The sequence below is a fragment of the Microcebus murinus genome, chromosome 8 (genome assembly GCF_040939455.1).
Source record: "Microcebus murinus isolate Inina chromosome 8, M.murinus_Inina_mat1.0, whole genome shotgun sequence".
Classification (NCBI taxonomy): Eukaryota; Metazoa; Chordata; class Mammalia; order Primates; family Cheirogaleidae; genus Microcebus; species Microcebus murinus.
This window is the reverse complement of record NC_134111.1, coordinates 44893356-44921093: the sequence shown is the minus strand read 5'-3', so window position 1 is coordinate 44921093 and position 27738 is coordinate 44893356. Positions and strand designations below refer to the sequence as shown.

The window sequence follows — 27738 nt, the reverse complement described above, 5'->3', positions numbered from 1 at the left end:
TTTTTTATTTTTTTTAGCAAACCCTATACTGTTTTCCATAATGGCTATATTAATTTACATTCCCATCAACAATGTGCAAGGGTTCCCTTTTCTCCATATTCTTACCAACACTTGTTTTATCTTTTGTCTTTTTGATAATAGTCATTCTATCTCATTACGGGGAAGAAGAATTTCAGGCTTATTTAAATTATACATCACAGAGAATAATAAAGTGGTTACTTACTACTTGAAGCAGAGAAAGATATCCAAGTCCCACATTATCAAAGTTTACTTTCACATTTTTCCACCGGGCAGTCTGATTGCTCTCTATGAGGGCTTTACATTCACTATAGTTGTTGACCACGCTTACATCAAACATCTCTCCAGTAGTATAGTTAATACAATGGTAAAACTTGCCAGCAAAGAGATTCACTCCCATGATACTGAATATTAGCCAAAAGATCAGACAAACCAGAAGTACATTCATTATGGATGGAATGGCTCCTAAAAGAGCATTTACAACAACCTGGCACAGAATGAGAAGGAAAAATAAGTAAAAGGTCAAAAACAAATAATTACTTACTTTTACTTATTTTTAAACATAAAAATAACAGCCAACTGATAGAAAATATGTTCATTTCAAAGTTGAATACTGGGTAGAAACTAGAGTCTGGTAGCTCCAACTAAGAATTTTAAAATTATAATTCAGAAGAGTATAAAATAAGTTTTATATTGTAGAATGTTTTCTCAAGAGGTAAGGGTATACAGGTTGAAAATTTTCCTCAAAGAATGGAACTAATAATAAATGCAAAGAATAATTAAGAGTAAAAATAGTGACATGAGTATAGAAATAAGCTCATCATGTGAACATTTCAATTGTTTTTAAAAACATGTAAACTCTACAATCTGCTATCCAAAATTCGAGCGCAAATGAGAACACTTGGAGACCAAATTCTACACAGAAAATATAAAAACTGGCAGGGCACAGTGGCTCACGCCTGTAATCCTAGCACTCTGGGAGGCTGAGGCAGGCAGATCACTCAAGGTCAGGAGTTTGAAACCAGCCTGAGCAAGAGCGAGACCCCCATCTCTACTATAAAGATAGAAAGAAATTAATTGGCCAACTAATATATATAGAAAAATTAGCCAGGCAGGGTGGTGCATGCCTGTAGTCCCAGCTACTAGGGAGGCTGAGGCAGGAGGATCGCTTGAGCCCAGAAGTTTGAGGTTGCTGTGAGCTAGGCTGACGCCAGGGCACTCACTCTAGCCTGGGCAAGAAAGTGAGACACTGTCTCAAAAAAAAAGAAAATATAAAAAGTATTCCAGTGCTGAAAGTTTGATACGCTTTGTTTATTAAGTCTACTACTGCAAAAACTGATTTCAAGTTGGTAAAGTGAAAAGAATTGAACAGCTAACAATTCCTTATTATGTAACCATTCATACACAAACATACACAGACCCACATCTACATATACTATTCATTTTTGGTTATATTTGCAACATTCAGATGGAGTCTAAGTAACTATTTTCAAATATCACAAAAAACATTGTTTCCTAAAAGTTCCCTTTGAACAGCTAAAACCACGGGAGACACGTCAGTATCATTTTCTAGGTGGGGAGGGCTTGTGGTCTCAGGTTTTGTGCCCCAGGGGATGACAAATGTCAGCACAAATTCTTCCCTGTTCCTTTGTACCACCTTTCTAAATGAGTGTTAGATTCCCACAGTTGACCTACTTTTTAGCCATCTCAGCCTGTGTTTGAATACTAAGAACCAGATTCAGTCTTCAAAGGGCTCCAAGTACATCACATGGAGCAGTGAAGAAATGATGAGTAATGATTTGGTAGTTTTAAATTATAGTGAGTAGGGTTTCCTGCACATTTATAAATAGAATGAACATAACTAATCTTGATTCAAATCAGCAGCCTACACAATCTGATAGAGATTTCCCACCAAGTGAAAATCTGGTTAATTAGAAACAGTCACTCAAGCATTATATTCTGTGATATATACCATGCCAAGTATTATGGACATCTGATAAATATTATTATTGATTGATTGGTATGTCAGTATGAATATATTAATAAAAGACACAAATTCTCCATACGTTTTTCATTTCTAAAGTACACAATGTCAGTATGTTCTCAATTATAATTGCAACAAATTCTAAGCATTTGGTCTTACCCTCATTCCTTCAAACCGGGATAAGGCTCTCAGGGGCCTCAGAGCTCTTAGTGTCCTGAGGGACTTGATGGCACCAAGTTCTGAGTAACCCAAGGCATTTGCAGTTAAGCTAACCAATGAGACCTACACAGAAAAAGCAACACAATTGTCTTACATACAGACAAAAATGGCTACGTAGTTCAACCTAGCTCTATGCAATAAACCAGTAATTCTCAAATTTCAGTGAGTTTTGAAATCACCAGGGAGGGGGGCTTGTTAAAAACACTGATAGCTGGCAAAGTCTGATTTAGTAGGTTTGGGGTGGGGCCTGAGAATTTGCATTTGTATAAGTTCCCTGGTGAAACTAATGATGCTGGGCTGTATACCACGTTTTCCTAACCACAGTCACAAGCTTATTACAAAAAAAAAAAAAAAAAAAATGGTATACATTCTCTCTTTTCAAGATTCTTGACAGGTAACCTTTTTGAAAAAATTAAAAGAAAAGCCAGAAAAAAAAGAGAGACAGACAGACAGATAGAAATGTGATGTTCATCTACAGATCTCTAAAAATTTATTTCTGTGTCATTTCTCATATTGTTTAGCAGAACTGAAAGGGAAATTAAAACTTGGTATACAAGTAAACTATGCAAACCACTGGTGAACAATATTAACATCAACATATTTATAAAGGCCCAGGCTTAAATTAGTGAATTCAAAAAAGTTGAGATTTTAGTATAACTAATTGGGAATTACAAGAAGTATGTTTTCTTTAGTAGTTCATACGGATGACTAATGTAATTGATAAAAATTCTAAGGTTTCAGCTTAAAAGAAAAAGAAAAACTGTCACAAATGACATATACAAGTCCAATTTTCTTTGAAAATATATAAAAAATTCATTAACATTATATAAGCTAAGATGAGATATTTTGTCCTAAAGTGCACCTGAATTTCAAAAGCAGATAAACAGAAATAAATGTGTAATATAGCTTTTAAGAGTATGGTGTTAATAGATACTTGAAAAAAGTATTTTTCAATAAGAATAAGTGAAACACACAAAATTATTGCAAAGAAACTGGACTTATTCAAACTAATTTTGCACATGCAATTTGAAAGTGAAACTTCTTGTGTACAGAAAAAGAGATGGACATTTTATCTTACGTGGTTTATATAGTTTATAAAAGCTAAACTTTTAGTCTTTATAAGTCCCCTCTTCACAGATAATTGAAAAATAGTTACTGAATTATCATGAATTGTGAATATTTTCTGCATATAAGGTATGAGGACCTGTGATACTTTACCTTCTCTGAAGACAGAACCAAAAAGAGATAGGCATTAGTTAAAGGATGAAAGATAAAAGTTAGACATATGAAAAATATTCTGAAGGGGTAGTATTGATTGGCCTATTACAAGAGATAGTAAAATATCCAATTTTATGTGACTTGTGTAGCTAAATGTGAAAAGGAGATACATTCAGGCCTTCTTTTCCTGCAGCATTTCAGCAATCTCTTAATTGGTCCTTTGGTCTCTAAATAATCCTGTTTCTATTCCACCATTCACACCCCCACCAAACTTCTCTCCCTAAAACATCAAGCTGGTCTTATCACCTTTCTATACGTAATTCTTTAATACTTCCTCTTTACTAAATCATGAGCCTAAATTTCCTTGGATGGCATCTCAGGTTCTTTAAGCTGTTAACTTACCTGTCTTACCTTATCATCCAATTACAAATGCTTCCCCTCACCCTCTGGCTCTCTGCGCTTACCCTAGAGGACCACTCTTTTCTGGAACGGGCCCTGCACATCATGCATCAATGTTTTAACACATGTGCTGCTTCCTCATCTGTGCCTGCTGAAACTCTCCTTCCTCAAACTCCAGCTCACACTCCACTTCCCTCATGAAGCCTTTCCTCCTTCCTCAAGGGAAGGGAATGAATGGCACTTATAATCACAGGTGTCAACTTGGCATTGTATGCATATCTGTCCTCACTATTTGACTGTAAGCTCCTACAGGATCAAAAAAACGACTTACTTATATTTGTGTCTTTCATAACAAAATAGGTGAACGATAAGCACATTTGATTTAAAGCAAAGTATTGATCAGTTTAATATACTATCATAATAATTTTCTTAAATCTGAAAAGGTAAATATCAGAGTATTTTAGGTAATATGAGTGCTAGCTGCAGGATAACTAGATTTCTCTTAAGCATTTCTTTGTATTCAAGTAGTGTTTACTTAATGCAATATCCTTACATAGATACAGTAAGTGTCAGATGTTTTTATTATAAATTTTCCAACCTATCATAGCCATATATAGAATATAGAGAAAAAGGGTATCATACATAAATCCATTATACAATTAAAGGAATGGTTATAGTTTGGGTGCATTTTCCCATTATTTGTAATGTCTAAATATACATAGTTTTCAATATTATTTATTGTCTTATTTTATTGCCAGAAGACTTTGAATGTAATTCTGCATGTAGCCTTTATATGTTAAATTTAATAGCATATTTGTCTCATATTCAATTATTTTAAAATCCTCATACTCTTGCTTTATTTCAACACCAGTGTAGTTTGATAAAACCTTTAAATAATTGGTCAATAGCCAGTTTGTTTCTAGCATTGTAAAAATCCAGTGATGTCTCTTGAGTTTTGGACTTTCAAATTTCTTTATAATTAACAATCCATATGTGTGATAAAAAATTCTCAGCTGGCTCTAGTGATGACAAAGATAATAAATATCAAAGATGCCCAGGAAGAATTGAAATACAGCTATTTTGTGAAACATGAGAGTAAAGAAAGCAAAATTTCTAAGCTCATATATTATTTTGTATAACTTGAAATTTCAAATATTAATTTGACACTAAATCAATAACTATAATAAGATGGCATTTGTTTCATCTATGAAAGTGTATATTATTTAAGTTGGCAAAAAATTGTTTTGGGGTATCCTCTCACTGGGAAAGGAAACATCACTTATATTTGGTTTGATGTAGTATTTACTGAATGCCTACTATGTGCCAAGCGCCATGGCTAGACTAGTACACATCATCACATGCCAACAAATGAAACAGAAAACTGCAAAATACTCACGTCAACAATCAGGAAGTCTAGCCAGCACCAGGCATTGGTAAAATACATTTGAAAACCATATGCAACCCACTTTAGCAGCATTTCCAGGATGAATATGTAAGTGAAAACCTTGTCAGCATATTCCAACATGGTCTTAATGGTTTTTCGCTGCTCAATATATATATCTTCAAAGGCCTGTAAGTGAAAGAATTCTATCAAATTTTATTGTCACCATCAGTCTCAAATTGATGTCTTCTTAGAAAAGAAAATGATCCAAGCCTATTAGCAGGTGCCTAAGGCTGAAAGGCTTAGTGATTCTTATGGCTGCATTTTACTTTATAGCTATCTGTACACAAATGACTATTGACTGGGTGTTTCAATCAATCAAAGAATTCAAACAATTTTTAAATTTTGGTATCACAGTGTCCCAAAAGAACCTGAAAGTTTTGAGAGATTGCCAGTTAATTCTCTCTAGAGCAGAAGGTGGACAGTCATGTGGGAGTAGCTCTGTCTTGTTCAGTGCAGGCACACTGGAATGTGCCCTCCCAGTAATGCAGACATAAGGCAAGGAGGACCTTCAGTCTAGGGAAAAGGGAAGGAATTGCCATGTCTCTTTCTCTCTTTCTGGGCACTTGTGGGTGTATGTCTGGAAGTTCCTTCTTACATAACTTTGCAGAGCCCTTGGAAAAGGGTAGAGAACTCATTTGCGAACCCCCTGAAACTTCTGGAATGAAGAGACCCATCTATCCAACTCAACCTACTTATAGGAAAAATTATCAGGGGGATCTTGTGGCCTAGATCAAAAACAAGGGAAATTTTTCTTTTTTAGAGAACAAGGGATCAGGGCTTGTGACCAGGGCTTCACACAAAGACATAAAGGCTTTTGGGCTCAGCTTATAAACCTTTATGGGCTTATAAGACTTATAAGCTTATAAGCCTTTGGGGCTCAGCTGAAGCTGAAGCCCCTCAGAAGCCAAGCTACTGTCCCAGCATGTTTGTGCCCTTTGGTGAGATCTGACTGGGCAATAGCTGAGAACCAAGAGCTAACATAGCAAGGACACTAATCACTGATGAGATTTCATAGTTCCCTTTGTACTTGGCATTAAAAAGCTAGGCGACCCTCTTTGGATTGAGTCAGTACATGACAGAACACAGGAATCCTAGTCCAATCAGAAGTGGGCCTGGAGGCCTCCAGATACAATGGAATAATCTTCCTAGTGAAATCAACTCACCAAATACTCTATTAACTAATTGAAAAAAAAAATAAGAAAAATGCAGCCACATTTGTGTCAGCATTTGGGAAAATGGGTCACACCATTTTCATTATATTAATAAATACTTTGACCAAATTGATCATTCCATTGAATGAAATTAGACATAAATTAAGTTTATAATGCTTTCACTTTGCTACAAGTCGGTAATTAAGCTAGCCTCCTATTTGCCACTCACTGTGGTTGGCAGTAGCAAATCAGTGTGAACCAGACAGATGAGTTCCCTGCAGCATGGATCTTATGTGAAGCAGTTTGATATTTGGCTGATAATCCTATATCACATCTACATTGCCATTCTTAATAAGAACTGCCTATGATGACTAGAAGTCAGAATTAAGCATTATGAGAAACCATAATGATCTGAGTTTGATTTCATCTGAGGACTACACCAGACACAGTGACAAAAGTTGCTATTTATTGAACCTCTCGCACTGTGCTAAACATATCACACATACTTTCCTTCATTCTCACAAACACCTCATTTAAAAAATGGGTAATATGAGGTTAATCAAAGGGAAAGGATTTCAGTGAAAAGATGAAGGAGTGGACCACGTATCACCTACCAGAGCCCCGCTGCTCAGCAGAATCATGAAGACAATGAAGGTTTCAAACCAATTGTGCTCTACTATCTTATAGCAAGTTTTTCTCAAATTCCACCAGAGTTTCCCTTTGCCTTCTTCTATGCTTATCTGACAACATTTGAACTTCCGTACACAGTCTAAAATATGTGACAGCAAATAGAGAAAAAATAATTACTCTTTGATGATGTAGATTTGTGTTGGTGAGAGATTCTTCTACATTATTACCTGATAATATATTGTAAATAATTTATTTTTTAAGATGGCTTCCACTTATAGAAATCAAAATCATCTATATGTTTTTTAATCATTTGTTAAAAAAATATTTATTTTTATGTTTAAATGACTACTATAATGGATTATATTACTTTATAAAAACATATATAAACATTGGAAAAACCAAAAGAAAAATACAATTACCAAAAGTTGATATTTCCATCCTGCCCTTATTTTATGAGTGTAATTCCACTCTATATGGACAGTATTTTTTTTTGAGACAGTCTCAATCTGTTGCCTTGAGCAGAGTGTGGTGGTATTAGCCTAGCTCACAGCAACCTCAAACTCTTGAGCTCAAGTGATCCTCCTGCCTTAGCTTCCCGAGCAGCGGGGACTACAGGTGTGTTCCAGGATGCCCAACTAATTTTTCTATTTTTAGTAGAGACAGGGTCTTGCTCTTTCTCAGGCTGGTCTGGAATTCCTGAGCTCAAGGGCCCTTCTCGCCTCCTAGAGTGCTAGGATTATAGGCATGAGCCACTGCACCCCACCTATGTGGACATTACATATGTGTGAATTCTGATTAGTTCATAAATGGTATAATAAATATTTCTCATCTTATTACAAGTAATAAGATGAACTATTTCATAATATTTCTCTAAATAAGATTACTAAAATTTACATAGCTATTCCGCTATTATTAGACATGTATTGCATTTAATTCAGGTCATTACCAGTAGCAATGTAATAAACAGCTTTGTATAATTTGTGAACTACTAGATCAAAGACTCTTCAACAAATGTTTATTGAATAGCTGCTGTAGTCAAAGAATTGAATTGGACAAATTATACTATAGCATGTAAAACATAGGCTTACCCTCCAAAAATGCATTTTAAGATGGGGTGATTTGTCTACAAATTCTATAGGTATAGGAAGCAGCAATTATCACAAGACAAAGTACTATGAGAGTTCTTCCATAAAGTTTAATTTGTGAGCTTTATGGAGGAGATGGATTTGAACAAAAATAGGTAATAAAAACGTTATATTCATTTTATTATACTCATAACCTAGGTCTTATACTCATAACCTAGATCTTGAAGGCCATATAAGAATCATACCTAGAACATGAAGCTATAATGATGTAGAAACAATGATACAAGCAAAACTTAATGGAAGGAAGGTATGTGAGTTTCACAGAAAAAAGTAGAAGTCAAGACTGGAAAAGTATACAGCTTAGAGCCCAGTGTTTTAGGTGGCTTGATACACAGCATTATTATTATAATGGATAACTGATCCATACTTCAAATAACATAATTTTAGCTTTCTTCAGAAAATCCTATTGAGATTACTCCAATGACATGTTGCCCCATATCATATGACTCACATCCTATTTTGACTCTTTTATTACACCTATCTTTGTTCAGAAATAGTAAAACATATTTGACCTTAACTGATACAGGGAACTATTACTCGAGAACAGATTTAAATGTACATTTCTCAATTAGTACCCATTATAGAATGACAAAGTACCCACTACAGAATGAAAAAGTAAATGGCAAATTACTTCTTTCATTTCCTTACATCTTTTCTTTTATTTTTTTAAACCTATAGAGAGATACATGTGATTTGGTTTTCTGTCATGTAAGATAGAGTGCCACAGAAAAGCCACTTAGTAGCATTTCTTAGAGTTGACCAAGATCTATAAAAATAACAATACTTAATTATGTAAATTAAACTTTGCCTTTTAAAAATTTCCTTTGCTTTGACATACAAAATGTAAAAAATTAGCAAAGAAATGAACAGTTGGTAGACAGTTATAGATAATTACTGTGTAGATAGGTAGCTGATAGACAGACAGCCATAGCTGGAACACATGAATAGAGAAAAGGAGACTTCTGACCATAAGCGTCATTGTTTTGCTTACCTTCTGTAAAACAGGCCTCAGGTTCCAGGGATTCTTCAGGTTCAACCTCAGGTTGTTCTCCCTCAGCGGGAGCTCCTATATCAACTGTGCTGCCTTCAGATGAACTAGTAGTTGCATTTAGCTTCTGAAAATCAATCCCACAGAAACGCTTTTAGTTATTTTCTTTAATCTAAACATAAAAATGCATTAGAGGTGCCCCCTAGTCTTCTGTATGCATTTTCTTGATCTGTAATTTAAGAACAACTTAAACATAATGCCAATCCGCTTTGGTAAAGGTGTGGGGTCACAAGATTAGACACGGCACCATAGTATATTTTTTTCTTTAAAATATGGTGTTAACTGAAATAACTTTTTGTTTGAACCCACGTATAGAGATTCTAAAATAAAATCCTGCAGAAAGCTTATGTAAGCTGCCAGAGTCATATGGTCATCTGTCATCTTACTTTTGTAAATTAGTTTGCAAATGGTATAGTTTGTTTTATTCTAAAATTGTGACCCAACCAACAAAAGCTGCACAAGTGTATTTTCATGTCAAATACAGAAAAGATTTGATCAAATGCACATAAACAGCAACAATCTAAATTTATCCACTTTTCATTGACATGAAAACATATATCACTGGTTGTTATTAAATCTATTCTATGGTTTTCTAATTTCAAAAAGAGCAGCACATTGTTAGCTATATAGCAAGAGCTGATATTTTGCATTCTCTTTGGCCAATGCACTCCTGTGTTTCATTGTGCATTTGGAAACTACTTGTTACTCTGGCACTCTTACCTGTCCTGTTAGTACAGGCAGAAATGAATCTTTGGTGGTCGTTTTGTTTTCCTTTAGGTTAAATCAAATATCACCAAAAGAAAAATATAATAGAAAGAAGTTGTCTTAAATCTTGAAATGCAATAAACTTTAGCCAGATCAGGCCATTCTTGGGATCAGCTTAAATGAAGGGATCCCAGTCCTTAACCTGGTCTTAAAATGCTGCAGGAATGATGCAGGGCCAGGTGTGAGTGCCACACGGAATCAGAGTAGTTTGGGCCACAGCATTCTCGGACCTGTTACAATGTTATTACCATTAGTGCATAACATTAGGAAATGGTGGAGCTGATAAGAGCTACTTTATAAAGGGGATGAGGTAAGCACATGATAAAATGCACACTGAACTATGTTAAACTAGAATAAAACGGATGCTGTAGTCAGACTGGAAATATTATACTCATATTTGGGCTAAGGATTATATGGATTTTCCCTAGGAAGATGATTTCTTTATTTTATAATAATAATTTTCTTTCTATAAAATATTTGCTTAGCATAGCAAAGAAAAAATATTGATGTATGATATATATGAGATTTAAAATGATTGATCTCATGTAATTGAACAATACCAATGATAGAATAAAATCTTCTGCCTTCTTAGAATTGGTTTGGAGATTATTTTTTAATTTGTCCAAAATAATTACATCAAAGAATATATATTATAAGGGGCTTAAAGGTTATTGATTTCTTTTTCTACTTATCAGGCATATCACAATACTAGATAAATAATCATAATAAGTTTGTCATTAAAATTTGAATATATTTTGTTCTAAGATGAAATATCAAAATGAGATTTATTACAAATGTTCTAATTTTTTAGACATTTTCTGATTTCCTATCTTTTGTATTTGGGTTGGACTCTTTCTGAGAAAAGTATAGCTTTGCTTATATGTGTATAACTGACTAAGAAATGACTAAAACATCCTCTCGTTTTAGTCTGTTTAATTCATATGAAGCTGTTACGTATTAGGAACTTGATAATACTGATCTTGTCATTTGTTGGATATTAAAACATAACAAGGTAATCAGAAAAATTGAGGCTTAGTCTAGTCTAACCATACGCAGCCCACAATAAGAAATGAAAAATATTCCTTTTAAGAATAAGGATCACACTGCAAACACAGACTGTGGGCCCAAGGAAAAAATGAGGATCTGTATTAGGATTCCTATTTCAGAGCCTGTATCAGTGCTACGTGATTTGCAGGTACTCAATAATTTTAGTTAAAAAATGAATGGATGGGTGAATAAATGAATGAAAGACTTCATAACAGAATGAAGGCTAGCCCTTGGCAGTGATTGGGAGATGTCATTACACAATGTATTACAGGAATGAAGGAATAGGACATTTTGGTTCAAATTATGCAAAAGTTTCCATAGGTTCCCTGTAACATCAACTATCACTCCTACTACCAAGTAGCTGGGTTGTTAACCCTTTAGATGCCTTAGGGAAGACTGGTGTTACCACACACATTCCCACCTTCACTATTTTGCACAATCATGCTTCCTCCCTGTCATAGAGTCTCCCCAATGAATCTGGACTCCTCATTTCTTCCATTCCATCTTCAGCTACAACATATGCCCTAGACTGTGCATAATTCTTTTTGTGGTTTATCATACATTTTGACCTTTGATAAAGCATGGGTCAAATTGTTTCAGACACATGGATTTTGGTCTCCTGACCATGCTTGTAAGACATGTAGGGGCAGGGACAATACACCTTAGGCCCTATGGATAATATACCAAATACGAAGAACACACTCTGAATTGCCAACATGCTTTTCATTAAATATTGAATGAATGAATGAATCACTAGAAAAATTGCCTATTTTCAATAGCTTGCTCAAATTAACAATTCACCAAATAGTTTGATACAAGGTTAAAATTAGAGACTGTTAAGCAGAGTTTGCCATACTTGGTTGAATATGACAACGATTTAGAAGTTTTTAAAAAATTGCATTTTATTCATTATCTCTGGAAATTCTAATTATAAAAGGCATTACTATACTTTCTTTTATTTAAATCATATTAAAAATAGGAGAATGAACATTGCTTTCTTTTATTTAAGTGCAGTGCCTTAGTTCTAATATAGAATTAATAGATACCTTTTTCCTAAAGCCAAATATTTATACATCTAAAGGTCATGTTATTGCTTTTCTAAAAGTGCAGTTTGAAAGTATTGTGTGTTTCTAGAAGATGTATCTCACCAGATTTATTTTCTTTTTCAGCAATGATCATGTGTTTGCCATCTTTGTGTCCCTAGCACCTATTCCCAATGTTTGTGTTTAATAAATGTTTGTTGAATTAAATGCATGAATGACCAGTGCATGGACTCTTTAATTCAACCACTACTGCTAACACCTCCTATCTGCTACTTACTTTCTTTCACATTCAAAAGAATATGAAAATCATATTCTCTCTTAATTGCAGAGTAACACAAATCCTTCAAGATTCTAAATTGTGTAAGCAATGATCAATAACTCTTAGAATTAAGAGTGCTGTCTCAAAACCATGCTGCCAATTGCTCAGACCAAAAATGAGTCTCTGAAGTAAATGTAGTTTAACTCTCAAGTCAGCAAAACTACTACTGAATCATTTTGACAGTGTTTTTCCTCTTTTCACTCTATGCACATGAGTCTATAGTCACAGTGGTGAATGGGACATCTTTATATGGCAATCTCATCCTTCCACATCTTCCCCTGACGTGGAGCAGCACTGGATCTGTCACATGTATTACTTGAATACTTTTGTGTTTCTGGCACATGATTTACAAATAACAAAGAATCTAAATTACACATCAACCCTTAACATCAGCCAATCTAGTACCTATTTAGAACAGGAAATGTGGGCTTAATCATCTTGTCAAAAGTCAGAGTGAATCAGTGGTTGGACTCTAGGACTTCTGTGCCCTGATCTGCCAGGATTTGCCAGAGACTTTCTTTGATGATTCACAAGTAAACCCATCCTTTATCAATAGCCTGGTTATGTGATTAAACATTGCACTTTCAAGATAATATTGTGATACTTCTAATTTCCATGTTTTTAACCATGAGCTTTAGTATTAATGCAAGTTATATTTATAATTTGGTATGTATTAATGTAGAGCTAACTACACATTGGAAAATTTCATAAGCAAAAAGTTTACTTTAAGCAATAAACCTGAAATGTAGGCAAGAAATTGTGATTTATAAAACTTTTCTGTATGATACCAATTCAATGACTTTCTTAAAATCACATTAGAGGAAAATATTACAATATTATAAAATATGTTGACTAAAGTAGTTAAAATGCATAAAAAGTCCATAAAAGTCAAATGAATCAAATTAAGAATATAAAAATCTTCAGTTTCAGATAAGGTCATAATTATAATCAACCTAAGTGTAGTGTAAATTAACCAATTAGAACTGTCAAATGTATATCATTATATGGAACTGTTACAACTCATATACTTAAAGAAGAATTTTCAAATAGAGGTTGCCTGTAAATGCTCCAATCTAGGCGTCATTCGCTGCAAAATATCACGTAAGTAAGAGATCAAAATATGAACTGGCTAGAGTAGACCCAGTTTGACAAGTTCCATATGTCCCTTTGGCAAGATTGGATATTTAGATTCTGTTTTTATCACCTTTACTTATTAATATTTATCAGGAAACAAGTAGACTGAACAATATTGTTAGAGTAGTCCTTGCTTAAACTTTAACAAAATATGAATGTACTCCAATATAAAGATAGTAATCAAATAATAACCAATTTTATTTGCTCTGAAGAGCAATGGAAATCATTTACTTTCAGGTGGAAATATTAATTCATTTTTTTTTGGTGGATGCCTCATATTATAGGACTTTTTTTATTGAAAATTTGCTGTGATTCACCTAAGTTTTGGGTAATTATAGTCATATGCAGGTCACATATAGTCATATGCAATTATAGTCATAAGCAGGGCAAATCATATTTTGCTTAATGATCTAGTAAACATCAAGATATACTATTTCATTTTGTATTTTTAAATACTATACATCAAATTTTTACTTTCCACACCAAGGATAAATTACTATTAAACAACAATGTGTCAAACTAATAATCTTCTTTCGTAAAGTAAATGGAAGCAAATTATTTTTGAAAATAACTAATCACCACATAAAAAGGAATAGAAAAATCACTTCCTATTAAGGTTTTCATAAGCACCCTTGTTTCTCATTATGAAGCTAGGATACATTTTTAAGAAAATGTAACTAGTAAATATTATATTAATATATAACTTGGAAAAAGAGAGGTATACTCTAATGTGATTTGAACTTATAAGGACAACTATTACACTTGATCTCAGTCAAAAGGACGAAAAATTAACTAATGTGATTTAACAAAAGAATTGGGATTTAAAAAAATAACTTTAAATATACATTAAATCAAATATTCCATATCTGGCTATTTTGGTCTCCAACAATGGCAATCGTTTGGTCTACATGGATCCTGTTGCTAGCCTGTGTTTACGGAGCTCAAGATCATTTTACGTAGAAAATCTTAACACTGGAAGAATGGAAGTGATGGTCTTGCTTGCTTTGGAATGGGCTTAAGGCCAAAGTGACACATTAATATTAGAAGGAATTATTGGCATTACTTTTTAAATAAGGAATATGGCAAAATAAAAATAATCATTCTCATTATACTATATTATCCAGAAAGTCATTTTAGTGCTTATAACAGATACATTATAAAAGTTTTAAAATCATAAATAGCAGAATCTTCCCCTCAACAGATTAATAGTGTCCCTTAAGACACATGTGTTTGGCCCATTTTGTTCTTACATTAAAGATATTTAGAGCCTTTCCTCTCCCTTTGTCACTAACCAACTGGAAGACCTGGTAGATACTACATCTGATTGATCCACTTTCCCTCAAATGCCTTTCTCTACAGGAACTTAGCAAATGGAATACTCAGAGAATAAGAAAACTAACCTTGCTTCTTTCCAAAAATCTGGGAAAAACAACCCATTATCATAATGAGCCCAAATCTCATGCTTTTCTGAAGAATTAATGCATAATAGGAAAAAATAATTCTCTCTAGTCCCTCTGTACATGTGTATCTGTGCTTAAGTGTGAGCAATTAGCAACTATACATCCTGGATCCCATTTTATATACATTCCTCCAATATATAATGCATTGTCTTTCAGAAATCTGGAGTGCCAGTGACTGAATATTTTGCTCAAAAGTATAAAAGAATGCTCCAGGAATGGCATGATCATTGTTTTTTTCAGAAAGCTGAATATGCTTGTATTAAGGTTATTTTATAGTTTTAATAGCAGAAGGAGGGGAAACTGCATCTAAGTGATAACGTATTTAATTAACGTTTTTTTCAAATCACTAAATTGGATTGAGCAATTTGCTTAACATATTTGTGCATAAACTATGATTTAAACATCAGGGAATGAATGTTTCGCTAAATGGAGCCCACAGAATTGTGTTTCACTTATTGTTATAGTCACATGATAAGGGAAGTTCCTTCATTTTAAAAACTTCAAAGGAGCAAGAGCCCATAGTTCTTTTCCTATATAGGAGTTTGCAAATAATGATATATTTAAATAATATTCTTCAGGAGGGGAAAGTTTCCCAGCAGGTCTGGAGGAAATAGAGGGGAGAGAAAACCCCAAAAGAACACAGGAGCCTACAGGATGAAGAAGGAGGACTCCACATCTATTTCCAGAATGAACATACCACCTATTAGTCTTTTGTTGTTATTATTGTTAATTGGTGTACAAAAGACATTTATTTCCTTTTCTTTCAGTCTAGTAGTTTTAGGATAAATATAAACAGAATCTCCAAGGGAATTATATTCTAAATGCAAAATACTTTTAGTCGACGGCTAAATAAAGCAATGCCATTTTCCCTACAATAAAGCAGATAAAAATTATACCCATGCTGCTAGCAGCCAAAATATAAACATTCCAATTCATTTACATTATTATCACATTAAAACATCCTTTAGGAAGTTTGCACATGAATAAGGGATTGCTTTAATTTGCAGATTACCCTTCATAAAAACTTAATGTGACACTAAACAAAAAATTACCAACAAAGTACACTCAATGGGGCTACATTTTTTTTTAAAGGCAGAGGATAGAAAGCTTTTCTGCGAGAGTTTTTCAAAGAGCACCTACATTTCTCCTTTAGGCCCTAAGTATGTTCAAAACATTAAATGGAAATTAAATAATCTACAGAGGCATGCACTTTACTCTTCATTGAATATAATTTCTGTTAAAATCTATGTAAGAAAATTAGCAACCAAATCTTTTTTTAAAAAAAGTTAGGGTTGTCAGACTTGGCTGACCATGCTTTATATGACTCAGCATAATAGCAGCTGTGCGTGTTTTTATTTTACTGCCAATGGATGGGCAAGGAACATAGCTGAGTAACATGCAGGCCAGTCAAAAGTCACTGATTGTATTTATATATGTACAACTTGCTTGGGTAACCTGGGTAAAAGTGGTGACACGAGCTTTTGGCTGGTTAAAAAACACCAGAGCTGCATTCTTGATGGCTCCAGCTTGATTTTACCCCTGTGAGAAGAATGGTAAGCAGTGAAGGTCACCATATCATACCACTAATTTCACTTTGAAAAATAATCATTCAAGCATGGCTTCAACATTATTAAAATCTCTAAAAGAAAAATCAGTCATTCAAAATCACAAAAGGAATTACATTAAATATAATCAAAATAACATGAAAGTTAAAACATACATGATTATGACATGAATTTTAAATGATACATTCTAGATAATCTACAGAAAATTACCAGAAATCACACAAATTTGGCAAAAACATAGCCGAGGACTTAGTTCAAACACCTAAATAACCTATGAGTCCACTCATTTAGTCTGCCATAGCAAAAGAAATTTATTAAATATTCTAAAAAAGAAAAATGCCTAATTTTTTCTTTACTTTAAAAAAATCCTTTAGAAATGAATAGCAATAAGACTCATGCTATTTCTTACTACTGTGTGATATTTAACAGCATAATTTTATCCCACCAGTTAAAAAAATGACCAAAAATGACTAGACAAATACTAAAAAAGATATTTCAAGTGAGAGTGTTTGAAGTTCTTGAATAATTGTTTCAATTCTCTTTAGTTTTCCAGTGTGGAGCTACTAGGTAAAATTCTGAAAGATTAAAACCCACATATATTGCCTTCCTAGACTATTATCCTAATTCTTTATTAGTTTATGAATTTATGTCTAGAAAATTTGATCTAAAACCATGATTAAAAATTCCTCCAAATAACTTTTACACTAATGCAATGATCTCTATGGTGGGAAGGTATTGAATGGCGTCCACACCTTAAGCAATAAAATAATTCTGTCTACCTCAAAGTGGCAGGGCAGTTTTCTGCCACTAATTCCAAAATACTCAGTTCACAAACATTATTTTGGAAGACATAACTCAGAGTTAACTTAACTAGAAAACAAATAAGAAAGCTTAATGGTAACAAGAGAAACTGGGAAGAGTGTTATAGATTTCCCCACTATAAACCACACCTTCCTGGACATCCACTTACATCAAACAGAATGGTTTGAGGTGAGGCAAAATACATGGTCTTTTGAAAGTCTGAGGCTTTAAAATTTCTGAAAGTTATGAAAACTGCATGTAAAATTAAGCTCACCTCAAAAGGTACTCAGACTTAGCTAAAGGCTTAAACTAGCTGATGGCTTTGACATTTTTTTTTTTTTTTTTTTTTTTTTTGAGACAGAGTCTCACTTTTGTTGCCCAGGCTAGAGTGAGTGCCATGGCGTCAGCCTAGCTCACAGCAACCTCAAACTCCTGGGCTCAAACGATCCTCCTGCCTCAGCCTCCCAAGTAGCTGGGACTACAGGCATGCGCCACCATGCCCGGCTAGTTTTTTGTATATATATTTTTAGTTGGTCAATTAATTTCTTTCTATTTTTAGTAGAGACGGGGTCTCGCTCAGGATGGTTTTGAACTCCTGACCTCGAGCAATCTGCCCGCCTCGGCCTCCCAGAGTGCTAGGATTACAGGCGTGAGCCACCGCGCCCGGCCGGCTTTGACATTTGATCCCTTATAATTAATTCATCCTTAGTTTATATGACACTCTAAAACTAAAAATGTATGAAAATACAATTTGACTTTCTTTACTATAACAAAAATATCCACTATTAGGCATAACGTCAAAATAATGAGAGGGGAATATACATTAAAATTATTATTATCCAATTCTATTTTCTAAACACTGACTTCAGCTTCTATTAGTATATAACATGAGAAATCAAGCTCCACCCTTTCAGCATAACCCAACTAACTAGGCTCATCCAAAATTTTATTAATAAGAGGAATTCTTTGCCCCATGCTATAAGGTTTTGCTACTTTCCCCTTGAATCTTATCAGTTATTTTGTGAAACTAGTTGTTATGGCCTGTTATTTATATTTTAATATTTAGTACTTATATTTAAAACATTGTTTGAATTTCCTATTTAACCTTTATTTCTACCTAATCACTGAATTGGCACCACTATCTACCTTAAAAACAAGAAAAAATAAAAAATAGCATATTCTTTAGTAATCTTATCAAATAAATATAGGAGTACTGACTGAAATATCTAGTTTTCTTTTTAGAACTATATTTTCCTCATAATTTTAACTGATCCCTAATTACCATAATTGTGTTATGCTACTTAAATTTTACCTGTCAGTGCCCCAAACTCCCCCATATCATTTTTCTTTCTTAAAATAAAAACAGTAGTAAAGGCCTTTATCTTCTCTGCCAAACAATTCAAAAGAGGAAGGGACAAATCTTTGTTTTTGATTGTTATTTTTATGTGTTTATGCAATTTTTAACTACTGGGAATCTTGTCTTCATTTTTGTGTAGTTGAATAATAAAATATGAAGGTTTCAAATTCCTTCTTTTCTTTATCCCCAACTTTGTACTTATTAACCTATAGGTTAACAGCAAAATAAACCAAAAATGTATTCTGGTACTCATACTTTTCTTATAAATCAAAGAATACATTAAACTGCCAAGACTTACTGAGTTGGTAAATGTAGAATTTTACATCCTATAATATATTAAGGCTTTTTGTTTGTGTAAAGACAAGTGCTGGGCCTGGTAGGGTTAAACATATTTTTAGAGTAATTTCTCATCAATACCTCTCTTTGTTAAAAAAAAATTACTTACTTCAGGCAACATGAAACTATATGGAAATATCAAGCCAAAATCCCAATCAGATTTTCCATTAGTAAACATGCCTGTGCAAACTAAGTAAGATCACATTTTATACATTTGATCTTAGCCAAAAGGCCAAGAAGTAGTAAGATCACATTTTATGAAGTATTTCATCGGAACTAAAAATATTACAAGAAGAGAATCTGAATTACCTTCCCATCAAGTATTTTTCCAGTACATAGAAAAAGCCACCATTATGGGCAAATAATAAGGCAGAAAGCAGACAAACTGAGGCATTTTCCCAAATCTAAGATTATTTTAAAACACTTAGAAAAATTCATGTTAATCTGTATATTAATATCAAAAATTCAAAACAGTATATGAAAAATGAGTCAGCATATCATTTTTCTAGCTGTATTTTAATTTATCATTAACTCAGCATTACCAATTTTGCCATAGAAAATATATTGATAAATGTTTTCCTACAGGAAGGAAACATGTAATTTTTAAAAATCTGATGATTTTAAAGCAACAGCAATACATAATACCAAAATATCTCCTTATTTAAAAATTATTACCTCTTTGCTTTCTTCCATATCTGACTCACTGCTGAATTCTTCAGTATTTAAGTTTTCAAAGTCAGACTCTCCAACAGCAATTGGTACCGTCACAGTGAGGCTGGGATTGTTTATAAATGACATGTAATCACTTTCATCCACGACATATTTTTCTACACTGCTGCCTATGCCACTAGTAGTTCCATTTCCATCCTTGAGATAATTGAGGTCTTTGCCAATTTCTATGGTGGTATGGTTGGAAATACAGCTGTCCTTTTTGTTATTTAGATCTTCAAGAGGTTTAATTTCATCTAAAGCTTTCTGTTTTCGAACAAAGGCTTTCTGGATAAATTCGCGTATTTTTCTCTTAACAAAATCGATTCCTTTCTGCATCCTTCCCACAGCAATCTGGAGATTATTCATTTCATTATCATCATCAGTGGCAGCAAGATTGTCAGAACTGAAGGAACTCAAAAGCAAGGCCAAAAAGAGGTTCAGAACCTAAAACATAGTAGGAAAACAGGTGATCAAAACACTCTATTGTTTCCATTGCTCTTAATTATAAATTTTTCAAAATTGTTCTTGATGCCTCATTTTATGCTAATAGATATTTATGTTAGTTCATGATAAAATATTCTGGAAAAAAGTGAATGAAATAAATACTTGGCCAATATCAAAAAATATTGACCCTATTTCCTTTTTAGTCAATGCAAAAACATTGAAATCATTGTTACCTGAAACTCTTATATTAAACTCAATTCCAAAAGAGAAATCTAGACAACTGTACAGTGAAAAAACAGTTTTATTTTGGATGCTAAATTTTAAGTTGGGATGCTAAGTTTTATTTTGACCATGTAATCTAGATTTTCTAGGACACTGATAATTTATTATGATTTTATTCCTAAAACCAAAGATGATTCCAATATATTTATTTATATATATATTTTTTGAGACAGAGTCTCACTTTGGTGCCCAGGCTAGAGTGAGTGCTGTGGCGTTAGCCTAGCTCACAGTAACCTCAATCTCCTGGGCACAAGCAATCCTGCTGCCTCAGCCTCCAGAGTAGCTGGGACTACAGGCATGCGCTACTATGCCTGGCTAATTTTTTGTATAATATATTTTTAGTTGGTCAATTAATTTCTTTCTATTTTTAGTAGGGATAGAGTCTTGCTCAGGCTGGTTTCAAACTCCTGACCTCAAGCAATCCGCCCGCCTCGGCCTCTCAGATTCCAATATATTTAAATATGATTTGATTTTTGTGCCTTTGCTCCTAGATAACTCGACAAATTGGGAAAAAAATGTATTTATTGCTAGATGAAAAGTCCCAATTTTTGATTTAGAAAATCATGGCCACCATAATTATACAATGGTTGGGAATGCTATGAAGAAATGGTTATTACACAATAATAATGGTGTTATTATTGAATTAAAGATTGTGGCGTTGTATTGCCATGAATAAGATCACTAATTAGTTTGTATGTTGAGTCTCCAAAAATAGTCCCCCACTGGTATGAACGAGTGAAAAGATTAGTGACATTAAACCCACTGTGTGCACTAAAAAAAAAGCAATTTACTAAGAAATCAGGCATTCCAAGGGGCACAAGATTGAGTCATATAATTTTTTTTCAGGGTTTGATTGACAATGTCCATGGGTTCCTGAGTACTTAAGCATGTGAAACAAAAGAAAGCTATAGTAGTAAAGATACAAATGCAAAAAGCAAATACAGGTTGGCTATCCCTTTTCCAAAATGCTTGGGATAAGAAATGTTTTGGATTTAGGATTTTGGAATAGTCGCATATACAAAATGAAATATCTTAGGACTGGGACCTAAGTCTAAACACAGATTTTATTTATGCTTCAAATACATCTTACACACATAGCCTGAAGGTAATTTTATATAATATTTTTAATAATTTTGTACATGAATCAAAGTGTTGACTCTGTTTTGACTGCAATCCATTACAAAAAGTCAGGTGTGGAATTTTCCACTTGTAGTGTCATGTCAGCACTCAAAAAGTTTTGGATTTTGGAACATTTTGGATTTTGGATTTTGAGATTAGGGATGCTTAACCTGTAGTACAGAAGAGGAATCCTAGGAAAAAATTTTTAATAAAACTTCAATGAAAAGGAAGCTGCATTCTTGCTATATTCTTATCTTTCTATAATGCAAATAAGGCTCAGAGCACTTTTGTCTAACTATTGTAAGTTAGTCTAACCAACAGTGGTTAAAGAAAAAAAAAAGTAAAAATGTATAAAATCCAATGAGGACTACGTGTAACTTTGAGAGTATACACTGCCACAACTGTCAGTCACTATATTATGGCTCCTGATAATCTTACCAATACCTGCTCCTTTACTTCTGGAATTTACCAGTAAAATTATATTTTGTTGTGATTTGCCTTTGAATTTATTTGGATGAAAAAATAGATAAATAATGGAAAATAAAATTGAATGCTAAATTATTATTTTTATCTGCAGTAAAGCTGAATTTTGGTGCCATAATATTCTTTAGATTTATTTTCCTAAGGTTTATTAATGTACTGTCCTTGTCTATTAGGAAATTTTTCTTGATATACATCAGTGAATCCTCCTAGAGTAAGATCCAATCTATATTGCCTCTTCAACGCATTTGGCAAGTACTCTCTTTGTAAATGTCATTTACTGTTACATGGCCATTGCCATTCTGTCCTTGTAAATTTCTCATGCACATCTCTATCACATTGCATTGGATTATTTTTTAAAAAGGACAATTTTGCTGGTAGATTGGGAAAAATATGCCTTAGAGCCAGGCCCTAGATCAATAGCCATATCAGATGATAATAACAGTAATATAATACTAAAAAGAGCTTTTTCTTAAGCTTTTAGTAAGTAGCAGTCCTTGTGCCAAGCATTTTGCAAGGTTTGTATGATTTATTTCTCACAACAGCCCCATAAGGCAGGAATTATTGTTGTTAATATTTTATAGATGAGAAAACTGAGGCTTTTATTAATACATACCTTAAGTGCCTTGTCCACAATCGCAGTTAATAAGTAAAGAAGTTGTTTTTTGTTTTGAAAGTCTAATTCTGATGTCTTTGCTCCGAATTGCTATGATTGCAGAATGAATGAGGAAATAGCATTCCATGTTTACTCTTACTGATATTTCCTTTCTTAGAGCTCCTACCACACATAGAGTCAGTATCACAAAGTTTACCGTTAATTTTCTAATTGTTTCTATGATCTTTTATAAATTGCTAACTTAATTGAATGCTATTCAATTGTCAGGAAGAAAAATAAATATTCTGTGAACATAAGACTTTTCTTTCTCATAAATTCAGTGAAGCTTTATTTTATAAAGCAGCCAACCTGCATGGGGTGGTGCTGTGCTACAATTTTTCTTACAAATACTTGTTAGACACTTGTTTCCCTTAGCTGCACAAATTACTTGACATAACAGAGAAGTACCACTTTTAGAATTAGAGTGTGGGGTAAGGATCAAGTTTCTTTCACTTACTAACTGTATGACTCTAGACAAGTAGTATAACCAATCTGAACCTCTGTTTCCTCATCTATAAAATAAATATAATATTTTTCTGGTGCCCAGATGACACGGTTGTTATGAGGATTCAATGAAAAAAAAACCCATGCGGCTCTCAGCACAGCTCCTGGCACATAGTGAACCCTTGAGAAAGTTTAGCTGTTATTATTATCACTGTTCCCATTATCCAACCTATGCTTCACAACACAATATTTTTATATTTATCGAATTTCCCTAGAAATATTTGTGTAAGTCAAACTAATCTCTTTGGTTAGACGTCCTTTGTTACCAAAGGGTAGCTATACAGCAGCCAGCATAGGTGTTGGCGTGATCAAAGGCAATTTAAGAAAATAGAGTTCAACAAGCTCACTCAGGGATTGAAATCCTGAATCCTGAGGTTTCACAAATGTGCTAGCTCATTAGGTGAAATCAACTCTTTCACATACCCCTCAAGTTAGTTTCTTAGAATGCAAATGTTACTGTAATTTTCATTTTGGGTCCAAGATTAAAATGTATTGCATATATTAATAGTTTCTCTATCCTGATTGCCTACTTGTGAGAACCCAAAGCCTTCACATCCTTCCTGTGTGCTATTGCTTTACCTTCACTTAGAGAAAGTAGAGATTGTGTCTGCTACTTCTAGAACTAGCAGTCTTCAAAAAATTGCACTCTTTTTCTACAGCACCTGCCTTAAACCTATAAAAAGATCTCTGACCATGTTAGAAAAATAAAAATCCTGGCTTGGAGAAAGCAGTCTGTGGCTCCATCTCCATCTTGTCTGTGGACTAGGCTTGGCAGTCACATCGATTGTGACTATTACATCAATTGTGGTAGAGCCCCAGATGGTAGTTCATGTGTGTTTGGAGGAAGTTATGCCAGCTTGCCTTTGGGAGACTTTTCCCTTTTTCCAGGGGGAATGGGAAAGTAAGCATTGTAGGAAGCAGTGCATCAAGTTTATTCAATCTTAGGCAAATGCAATATGCACATTCCCTTAATAGTGGTAAACATGGAAGTTATTATTACTTTAGCTACTTCAGAGATATACTTGGATTATCACAAAAAGAAGAAGAATTCTTTACTGATGGTCCAAAAGAAAGGAGAACCTTTAATTTTTTCTCTTAAATGTATAGAAGTTAAATTTCTTCCAGTAGATAGAAAGGGTTATTTTATGAACTATGTCTTTTTATGCATGCATAGCAATAAAAATTAATATTGAATGTCATCCATAGGTATTAGGTACTTGATACTTCCTGAAATTCTCTTTTAACATAAATTTCTGTAAAATTACATATTAGAGTGATGTGTTTATTTCAGTAAACTAATAGATGATATGTGATAGGCTGAGTTTCCTCCTCTTTAAATCCACCCTGCATTTTTCTAATACATAAATTTTACCAAAATACCACTTACTCATTGTCACTTTCCTGATAAAAAGCCATCTGTAGCTTTGAATTACTGAACGGAAAATCCATTTTATTATGGACAGATTTTTCATAAATTAGACTCTCCATAATCTGGTCCCAAACTTACATTTTACTATTACCACTCTGAATTCTCTGTTGCAGTCTGATCATTCATTGTTGTCATAAAGGATTATGTTCTCTGCCTTTTCTTCTCTTCTTCCAATATTTGCCAAATATATATAAGAAATGAAATCAAATCTATAACACAATCCTATCATCTTTTCTTTGTTTTTGTTTGATGTAACCCTATGACCCTTTCTTTCTCTTCTATGCAATCTCATACTTTTCTGAAAGCAAACATTTTAAAGTTGTATTGGGGATTGTGGTGGTTTTAAAATATATCTGCAGGGCTCATGCTTGTAATCCTAGCACTTTGGGAGCCAAGGCAGGAGGATCACTTGAGGCCAGGCGTTCAAGACCAACCTGAAAAAGAGCAAGACGCCATCTCTACAAAAAATAGAAAAATTAGCTGGGCATTGTGGTGCGCTCCTATAGTCCCAGCTACCTAGAAGGTTGAGGCAGAAAGATTGCTTGAGTCCAGGAGTTTGAGGTTGCAATGAGCTATGATCATACCATTGCACTCTAGCCCAAGCAAAAGAGCGAGAACCTGTCTCAAAATAAAATAAAATAAACCTACAAATTATCTGATACTCTTCCTTTCAAGAGGTAGAGCCTAGAGCCTATTTTTTTTTAAGTGTGAGCTCTTCTTAGTGTCTAGCTTCTACTGAATAGAATATGGCAGGAGTGATGGAGTGTGACTTTCAAGATTAGAACACAAGGGCATCTCTTTGTCTTCTCTCTTGTATCACATGCACGGGAAGGAGCCAGCCTCCATGTCATGAGGATACTCGACAGCCCTTTGGAGAGGCCCACTACAGAAAAACTGAGATGTTACCAACAGCCAGCAACGACATGGGACCTCCTGTCAATGTTTATGAGATTGAGCCTTCTTGGAAGCTGATCCTCCAGCCCCAGTCAAGATAACTGCAGCTCGGTCACTATCTGGATAGCAGCTGCCTGACTGACTCAGAACCAGAACCACCAAGCCACAGTGCTTCCAAATTCCCAACCCACAGAAACTACAAAATGATCAATGTTTGATGTTTTAAGCCACTGTTCATATTTCTGGATTGTACACTGTTCATGTTTCTTGTAACTTCAAAAATAGATCAGAATTATTTAAGCTAATGCTGACATCCGGCAATGAATGGAAATAAAATGATACTATTTTGCCTTTTTTCCTTCCCCTTTCTTTTCCTTTGGGGAATTGAAGGTTACATTCATGTGAAAGGAAATCAAGTCTATAGAGTATATACTGTAAAATAATGGTTATGCTAGTTCTTTTTCTATTCCACTGGTTTGGGTCCTGATCAAGCAACTCAGTATAATGAATTTATAAAGTATAAGAGCCTGACCCTTCTCACAAAGTCTACTGTTCTCTGCTTTCCAACCTCTGGGTATACTGTCCCCTAGTTTGGGATAATCTACCTTTCTTCCTACCAAGCTAAATTTTGCATCTCAATTAAAGATATTTTAGGTCTAGACCCTGACAAAGACTTCCCTGAGCAACCTTGCTATTGTAAAACAATTCATATTTTTTGACATGTATTAGATACTTTCTATGTTTAATCCTATTTGAGTATGTGTCATATCATTGTCATTTATCTTCCTATCATCTTTTCCTTGCCTCCAAGACTCAGAACAATGATTCTGGGCATGGTTAATTTTACACAGAGATGACAAACAATGTTTCTTGAGTCAATGCTACTGGCTTATACTATAATTTCTAGGCACCAAAACCCCATGTACTTTTAATGGAGTTTAATTTTTTTAAACTCCAATTTGTAGGAAACCCAAATTTGAAACATTTTCAAGTGATAGTACTGTTAGTTCTCATAAATGGAATGAATGACTGTTCTGGGTAACACTTCTATACTTTAGTACAAGAACTGAAAAATAAAAGCCAGAAATGTTACTCTCCATGGAATAGCAAGAGGGATAATAAGAAAGAACAACCTCAGTTCAAAAGGTATTTTAAGGGTTTGTGTGGATTACAATAGTGTAAATCATATCTGGCCCTTGAAGTCATGAATAATAGAAAATAAGAAATGGTCTTGATATAAAAAAGAAAACATACAAAACATTCTTCAACTGAACATACTTTTTTTTATGGTTGCATTATCTTTTACTGAAAATGAGGCAAATGTTTTTTCTACATACCACTAAGTTTCCAATGACCATGACCATCATGAAGACAGTAAGGCACATGGTTTGGCCAGCGACCTCCATGCAGTCCCACATGGTCTCTATCCACTCTCCACACAGCACGCGGAACACGATCAGGAAGGAGTGGAAAAAGTCATGCATGTGCCAGCGTGGAAGTTCACAGTCACTGGAAATCTTGCAGACACATTCTTTGTAGCTCTTACCAAACAGCTGCATGCCAACCACGGCAAAAATGAAGACGATGATGGCCAACACCAACGTGAGGTTTCCCAGAGCCCCCACAGAATTGCCAATAATCTTTATTAGCATATTCAGAGTTGGCCAAGATTTTGCCAACTTGAATACTCGGAGCTGGAAACAAAAACAAGAAGGCCGTTAATGCCCTGCACTTCTAAAGAATCTGTAATTTTATTTACAGGGAAAATCTACAACGTAACTCTAAATTGTAGAGTAATGAATTATTTATGTGTCAAACTAATATCCAACAAATGTAGCAGTTATTTAATACTATGGGGTATTTTTTATTCTGAAAAGGTTCACATGGTAAATAAAGTGATTATATTATACAGTTTTTTAATTGGCATTTTAATAATAAGGTCCACCAAATTTTCCAGAATCCTACATAAGCATATTAATATAGCTTTGTTTTTCTTTAAGGAACTAAGATATCTAAGATTAATAGTGGTTAATTAGCAGACACTGTTTCAGAGAAGTAGAGGCTCTCATTATATAAAAGCCCAAAGTGGTTATATTTTTCAGTGTACTTGAAATATCATGCTGAAGTGCCCAAGTGA

The 27738-nt window shown here is 34.0% G+C and overlaps 1 protein-coding gene across 3 annotated transcripts in view; it reads right to left on the bottom strand.

The window, feature by feature from the left end:
- Positions 1 to 27738, bottom strand: part of LOC105869407 (sodium channel protein type 2 subunit alpha) — a 129880-nt gene that overhangs the window by 17060 nt on the left and 85082 nt on the right. For all 3 annotated transcript variants that reach the window (XM_076005613.1, XM_076005611.1, XM_076005612.1), the window contains exons 16-22: positions 26939 to 27295; positions 19759 to 20238; positions 9200 to 9323; positions 7048 to 7202; positions 5235 to 5408; positions 2162 to 2284; positions 224 to 505 (exon numbers count right to left, since the gene is read on the bottom strand). In XM_076005613.1, the coding sequence (XP_075861728.1) occupies positions 224 to 505; positions 2162 to 2284; positions 5235 to 5408; positions 7048 to 7202; positions 9200 to 9323; positions 19759 to 20238; positions 26939 to 27295 (1695 nt within the window). The remainder of the gene's footprint in view (positions 1 to 223; positions 506 to 2161; positions 2285 to 5234; positions 5409 to 7047; positions 7203 to 9199; positions 9324 to 19758; positions 20239 to 26938; positions 27296 to 27738) is intronic.